Below are 7,524 nucleotides of genomic sequence, written 5' to 3'. Positions count from 1 at the left end.
CGTTTAATAATTCAATTCGTTCCGGCTTATCCATTGGTTTCATTTGTGGTTAATCGTTTTCGAAAGTAACCCGGATTAAGTCGAAATATTTAAATCCTTGTCCAGTCGATAAGAAATCGGCTTCGCTATCGTCGCTTTGAAGTCAAATACCAGATTATAAATAACCATTGATAAAAGATCTCTTCAAATACGGAACGAATTTCTGACATTTTGATTTTGTTAAGCTTCCTTGCATTGCTCCGTATTTAATATAGAAAAGGAAATGTAACATACCATTATTAGATCATGGATATATTATGCAACCAGGTATAGATTTCTACCGATTAATTTACAGTAATTGAAGTAACGACGAAATTTGATCATTGTATTAAGTATTCTATCAAGTTCTGAATAAAGTAAAATCCTCGTTATACTTTATTAAATTTCTTCCTGAGTGCAGTAACTCTGTTGATAAATACATAAAATTCATCATCTACATATTGTAATTCAAAACATTGTTTCTATAACAATAACGTCCTATACTCCATTCCACTATGACCAAATTCATATGCAACAGCCTATTCAATTAACACGTTGACTGCCGCAGAATTTTCGTACATTTCAGCCACATCGTCGAAGTGACATTTTCGTTACAGAGTGTACAAGAATAAAATGTTATATAAAATTATTAAAGTCAACTATGTTATCATACTTTTGGCATTTAGTTTGTAGAAGTTTCCCGATTTATGGTTCAATATTAATAATATCGAAAAGTATACTCCCTAGAGTGGGGGTCACCGGTGACCCCCACGGCATTCGACGTGTTAAAATCAATCATTATAAATCTCTGCAAACCAGCGCAAAGAATTAATGCTTTTTCTTTAATGTAAACGATAAATTATATACAAAAATCTTCACAAATTTATTTATTCTCTACATTACTCACACGCCCAGTAGGCTTATTAAACATTTATTCAAATTATCATTGGTTTCTTCGCACCAATCTACTCAACTGTCCACTTATTTGTTTAAAAAATTATCGTTTATAATTTTCTATCAGCTATGGCGAAATAATTTCATGCCACGGTTACGCTTTTACCGCGCTCCGTTTGCAATTAAGAGCAGATAATGAATTAAATTAGAACGCGCGAGAGCACTTTTATCGGTGAACTCTCTTCCGCGGCTGACGTCGGTTCGATAAAACGTGGAACGGCGACGTACACACAGTTGCAGCCCGAGCTCAAATTCGTTACATTGTTTATAACCGTGAGATTATTGAGTATAGACGTTCGTTTGAAAATTTGCAACCGCCTGTTTCGTCACGCTTCCATAACGTATTTGATCACCGTTTGTTGTTATATTTCGCAAAAGTTAGAAACTTTGTAAACTGTTCAACAAAATTGACATTTTGTATCAGGAGACCACGCGCGTGCAGGAGGTGTTCTTTATTTTGCACAAAAACAGAGTCCACGGCCGCGCGGATTTTTGTTCCCCTTCACTCGCGAATTCGAGCGGCGGATATCTTCCGCAATCTTAGATCATCTGAACGGTCTGAAGAACAGTTTAGGGATTAAACCGTGTTTTAAAATTGTTGAATATTTATTTTATCGCGACTTAAAACGATTAAAAAATGAGTGATAAAAAACGACGCAAATAAAACGTGATTTGGTAGTTTTGCATATTCAAATTAATGGGATTATTTCTATTAAATACTAGCTATAGTTTGACATTAGTCACGTGCATAATCACGTGCTCGAAGAACTGAAAATAATTCCGTGTGTTAAAAGAATTAAATTTCGAAATGGACACGGTAAATGAATCGGATTTACAGATGCTATTTGCTGAATCGTTGGCTAATGACAATGTTTTTATGGTTGCAACGACTGTGGACACAGGTACATGCACTGCTTCAGCTTAATTAAAAACCTGAGTACGTGGTTCTCCAGTATAACCTCTACAATGTTCTAATTTCAGGTTTCGAGTGGCAAGCGGTGGATGAATGCAAAAAAAAATTGGATAAAAATGTTATGATCGTTAAGGGACGCGGGAAGATTTTCTTGAACGCGAATTGGAATCAATTTAAACAAGTATTAACCTTTTTTGCGTATTTTTATGCAATTGTTTTTAATTCATAATTTCAGGAAAACTTGAATGAAACTGAAATGTAATATTGTTCAGAGTAACAGAACATGTCACTGAAATGACCTTTGTAGGAATAGATTTTAAAACAACATTATTAACAGTATTTTTGTACAAATAATGAAAATAAGCCTGAGAGTCAATAACATTTAATATATTAACAAATTAACATTCTTTATAGATACCTACTCAGTTGTTGAATTTGTTATAAAATAATGTATAATTCTTGCCCGAAGTATTCTTCCCTGTACCAAATAGTTCTCAAGATAGGGCAAGAATGTCTTTTACTGTTAACATTGGCTTTATAATTCTAGGTACAAGAGATGAGGTCAATAGACAATATATTTATAGTTGCAGATGTAAGAAAGTTTAAATTTAGTGAATCTGATAAGGAAGCTGACCTGCAATTGTTCAAAGATTCAGTGCTTAGTAGTATGAAATTAGAGAAGACTTTAAATGCTTGGAAACGAGTAACAGATTTTCAAGGAAAAGTATATCCTACTATTGCAGAATATAGTGTGGCAGAAAAAGATCGTAAACTCACAAATACCAATACCACAATTGCAACATGTAGGGGTAGAAAAAGAGGTCAGGATCCAGCTGAAGCTAAAGAAAATGAAATTTTAAGGTATAGAGTAACTTGTGAAAGAAGTGGTAAACATTCGTTCGAATCAGCTGATGTTGCCAGGGCTATTGGAGGGGAATTACAAGATAAATATTGTTGGCTTGTAGATTTGTCTTCGTATCACTTAGAGATACTTTGCAAATTAACTAATGGTAAGTGTGATAAGGCAATGAAAGGCATTTCTGTTCCAAAGTATAATGTACATTATATGTATTATTTATAGAGGAACTGGTAACATATTTTCGTGTTACTCATGTGTCTAAGCATCGTAGAAATATTACATTCTTTGGACCAACTACCCTTAGAGCAACTATATGTTACAATTTACTACAATTAGCTAATCCCAATCTAGGAGACATAATAATTGACCCAATGTGTGGTGGTGGCTCTATCCCGATAGAGGTTGTCTACAACATTCAAACAGCTTATTCTTGTCTCCACAAATTTCTTGTAATGTTCAATAATATTGACACTAAACATTCTAGGCAGCTTTAGTTTACTCCCAGTCTTACATTATTGGTGGTGACAATCATCCAAAAGCTGTTGATAGGACAAAATCTAATATTGATGCATCTGCCTCCAATTGCAAAATTGATTTAGTACATTGGAGTGTATCACAATTACCACTTAAAAATTCGTACATTGATATTGTCGTTTCAGACCTGGTAATTATATTTCTTTTCCAAAAATGTTATTATTGTATTACCTGTTCAATTTTCCAATATTTATTATAGCCATTTGGAAGAAGAAGTGGGCGAATGATAGACAACAGAATACTTTATAAACAATTTTTAATAGAATTAGGACGAATTCTAAAAATTTCAACAGGCCGGGCGGTATTACTCACTTATGACAAACGTAGCTTTAATATGGTATGTTACTGAAGTTCAGAAATCAATATTCTTATCCAAAATTACATAAACATTTGTTTACTTAGGCTTTACAAACAGCAGGAGATTTATTCTGGGTAACAAAAATGTTAGGTGTAAATATAGGTGGCCTCCAAGCTGCAGTCTATGTTTTAAAAAGGACAGAAGTACTTTATGAGCAATATAAACCTAAAGCTGGTAAACACAGGAAGTTTAAAAATAGTTAAAGAGATAAAGACTGTAAATTTTGTTAATTTACGTTATGGACTGAACTCTAATATTTGTATTATTAGTTGATATTACATAAGAGTTTAATAAAAAGTAATTTTTATATTTCTATACAAACTTTATTGATTATTTATAATGATAAGGCACCCATCCTCAGAAGTGCTTAGGCTAGATAATAAAGTTCATAGGAAGAATTTTCTTCTACTAGTTTCCATATCATGTCTTCGTCCTTGTATAAGCCATTCATATTCTCCATATTTGCTGTCAAACGTTCCATGTTGCAAGGATCTTAGTTTTAGAGTAAATCTAGGTCCCAATTCTCTTAATTTGGGTTTTCCTTTTTGTAAATCAAACTGATATCTATAAGAACATACATGTTATTACATTTTCATTTGCTATTGACAATAATTTCTTATATCCACAAATATAGTGAATGTGTTAATATCCTCAGAAGTAGCCTATTTAGTGATTACTTGTCAAATATAAATAATCAAGAAGTTATCTGTTATTCTTGAGCTGTTTACAAAGTCACTATATTTGTTCCATCAAGTATATTTAGTTCTATAGATCACAAATTTTACCTATGATGTCTAAAAAATATATAATCCCTTTGATTGTGAAATGTGACAGCCCTTCTTCCTTTAAATTCAGGCTGATAATGAAACAATGCCCCTAACATTCTACCAATTGTATAACCCAAGCGAGTAGTAAAATTATTTAAAATAACTTCTGGTCTATGTTTTGTGATCTCTTTGTGATTACGTTTCAACTCTGGTGTTATTTTCACATTGCTCAGTTTAAAGTATGCTGTTGGTCCATCTGGTAAATGAATGATTAACATACCATCTAAAGAACACTATAAGGAAAATAAACTTATATAACTAGGATCTAAACAAAATGAAGTCTTAAATTTATACAAAGGATACTTGGTTTACATTGATCTTCATTGATGACAATGATATCAGTGAAATTTCTCGCAATGGCACTCTTCACCATTTTCTTCACTCCAGACCGGTTTCTATACAACGAAATAGAATTTGGTATTATCCTTGTCATTTCTCTGCCAAAGATTCTGGTTTTTCTTGTTGGATTGTCACAATAAGTGATCAAGACTTTGGGCTCATAGTCGTGTCTATAATAAGAAGCAAATTCATCATGTTCAAAATCAATTTTCAATTCCTGGTTTTCTTCATCGTCAAGGTCTCCAGTAATAGTGGTATCATCTTTTTCCCTCAAGCTCTCGATTGTATGCGGCACTTGTTTTGTACCCCCTTCTTGAAGTCGTTTTTTCCTAGCTTCTTTCTTAGCCTTCGCTTTTTCTTTCATTAATTTCTGACATTTCTGGTATCGTAATGCTTTGCATTTTATGTGATTAAAGTTGCTGTCAGATGGCAAGATAACCTCTTTTGTTTCGGTGGTTTCCGATGTACTTGGTGTTGCTTCGTTGCTCTCCTCCTGAACTCGGTTAAAAGGATTTACCCTCAAGTTTTTCACCTTCATTTTAGTACACTTCGTACTTCAATCAATCTTTAAGACTTTTTTTCACGCCATGTGCCAGTATTTTACACGTGAACTTATATGTATATAAGTATGTAATGTCATCAGGTTATGCTAGGTTACTGTATATTTTCACTCAATGCCGCCAACATCTAAATATCATGGCAATACGTGGACGATATTAAACATTTCAAATTCTGTGCATTAATTATTAATTAAAATATATTTGTATATGTCTGTACACGTATGCTCTGTTACTCCTAAAATATGTGTTTGGTTAATTTTTACAGTCATATTAACTTATGTACATTTAGATACAATATATGTAGATACTTTCATACATAAAATCCAACAAAACTTTCAATTATACAGCTTATAAATAATTTTAGAGAAGTCTCTGACATTTATACACGAATGAGATGTCATAATTAAATATTACTGTGTGTGTATATAATAAAATAATCTAGGAATGGATTCTCCTTCAAACATCACAAATCCTTTTAGTTAAAAAATTTCAATGATATCCATAATACAAAAAAGACAACTATGGAGAATAGGAATAAATACAGAATGTAATAATGATGACTTCCTTTTGATAGTCTGAACACACGTGCAACGGATGCTGTTAGAGAACCACCTGTTCTTTCAAAATCTTCATCCTGTGGCAATAAAAAAAAAGTTTATTGTGTGTGGGTGTATATATATATATATACATATATATATATGTATACATGGAAAGTCTATAATTATAATCAGCAATTTTTCATGAATAGACTGCATATGTACATGCAATTAGGGATCTTTATGGATTAATTTATAGAATTTTTCTATATTTATACTCTTACATTCTTGTATTCTTTTTATACAATTAATGTTAGTGGAATCAAACGAAAATTTGTTTATTATATTAATGGTATTACCAGATTCCAAATAAAATGAATGCCTCATTGCACTTTATTAAACTTTTTAGTATACAGATAATTAGACAATATTGCATGCTATAAAATTATAAAATCTACAACCTATTCATGAATGCACTTACCATTCCACGAAGCATTTTGTCCTGATATTGTACTTCATTTCCAATGTCAATTGACAATGACTTCAAAGCATGAATTTTATCTTTTAAATGTTCTGTCATCCTTTCATTCTCATCTTCCAGACCATTTTGACTTGATGTTGATGGTACTGGCTCGTAAGCATAATCTAATAGATAAAAATAAAAGTATATTTGATTAGAGTTGAAAGTGATAATTTTACATTAATTAACTTACTTGTATGAGCTCTGCGCATTTTATTCTCAATTTTGGCGGTTATTTAAAGCACACCTGCAACAAAAATGATTGTACTTGATCAATCTACCATAGTATTCAGTTATTTTTTTTTAGATTACACTGTGTTTCCACAAATTTATTATATACGAAATTTAAATAGAAATTTATTTTTTCCATTAAAAGTTTTATCATGTTCAGAACAATAAAAAAGTTCCTTTGACGTTTTATGTTTTTCATTTTCTTCTAAAAATACATAAGATCTGTCGTCTAATGAGGATGTATTTTTATAATTTGTGGAAAAATAGGTAGAAGTATTAAAAAGAAATTAGTAAAATGTTAAAATGTATAAACAAATATGTACTGATTTGAACTCAAGAATGGGACACGTTATATACAATATTTCGGCTCATTGATTGTCATTTATAGTGGATTCATTAAATTTATTTTAATAGTTCAATAAATTGTTATATGTATAGATTATATTAAAGTATTATTACTGGTTATTACGAACCGTGTAAAAAGAACTGTCAATGATACGATCTGCCACGAAGAGCAACGCACCAGCAACAGAGTGACAGAATACACATATGTCAACGTCACGACCTCTGTGAAGTTAGCCGGGCAATTATGACTTTTTAACGTTTCATCACCGACTAGGTATAGGATAGACCTATCATCTTATGGGATTTCGTGTCTCATGTTCTGAAATACCGATAGTGTAAAAAGTCAAGGATTTTCTGCTGCCCTCTACGTTATGAGAACGGTGAATTTGTGAACTACGTTAAATCTAAGAAGGGACCATGGTCATGAACGGATTCTCTTCCGTCCGCTCGCTATAAAGTAGACGTATTAGAAAGGAGTCTTCGGTTCAAATCCCGACGGATCTATATTAGTTTTTCTTCGCGTACAAAAA

At 32.1% G+C, this 7,524-nt stretch overlaps 3 protein-coding genes across 3 annotated transcripts; 1 reads left to right on the top strand and 2 right to left on the bottom strand.

Moving 5' to 3' along the window:
• Nucleotides 1–1,764: 1,764 nt before the first annotated feature.
• Nucleotides 1,765–3,759, top strand: LOC107194491 (THUMP domain-containing protein 3-like). Its single transcript, XM_015584131.1, has 6 exons — nt 1,765–1,874; nt 1,954–2,066; nt 2,433–2,895; nt 2,967–3,145; nt 3,229–3,408; nt 3,478–3,759. Exons 1-6 carry the CDS (start codon nt 1,781–1,783, stop codon nt 3,625–3,627), a joined length of 1,179 nt encoding a protein of 392 aa, XP_015439617.1. The 5' UTR covers nt 1,765–1,780; the 3' UTR covers nt 3,628–3,759.
• A 263-nt stretch (nt 3,760–4,022) lies between these two features.
• On the bottom strand, nt 4,023–5,441 carry LOC107194488 (probable ribosome production factor 1). Its single transcript, XM_015584128.1, has 3 exons — nt 4,767–5,441; nt 4,422–4,686; nt 4,023–4,200 (listed from the first exon to the last, which is right to left on the bottom strand). The coding sequence occupies exons 1-3, from the start codon at nt 5,338–5,340 to the stop codon at nt 4,023–4,025; spliced, it is 1,017 nt and encodes a 338-aa protein (XP_015439614.1). The 5' UTR covers nt 5,341–5,441.
• Nucleotides 5,442–5,785: 344 nt separating this feature from the next.
• On the bottom strand, nt 5,786–7,042 carry LOC107194492 (BET1 homolog). The gene is made up of 4 exons (XM_015584132.1): nt 6,973–7,042; nt 6,612–6,665; nt 6,380–6,543; nt 5,786–5,996 (listed from the first exon to the last, which is right to left on the bottom strand). Exons 2-4 carry the CDS (start codon nt 6,628–6,630, stop codon nt 5,838–5,840), a joined length of 342 nt encoding a protein of 113 aa, XP_015439618.1. The 5' UTR covers nt 6,631–6,665; nt 6,973–7,042; the 3' UTR covers nt 5,786–5,837.
• Between the last annotated feature and the right edge of the window lie 482 nt (nt 7,043–7,524).

The sequence above is a fragment of the Dufourea novaeangliae genome, unplaced genomic scaffold (genome assembly GCF_001272555.1).
Source record: "Dufourea novaeangliae isolate 0120121106 unplaced genomic scaffold, ASM127255v1 scaffold51, whole genome shotgun sequence".
NCBI lineage: Eukaryota > Metazoa > Arthropoda > Insecta > Hymenoptera > Halictidae > Dufourea > Dufourea novaeangliae.
The sequence above is the reverse complement of the archived record's forward strand: the minus strand, read 5'-3'. Positions and strand labels throughout refer to the sequence as shown.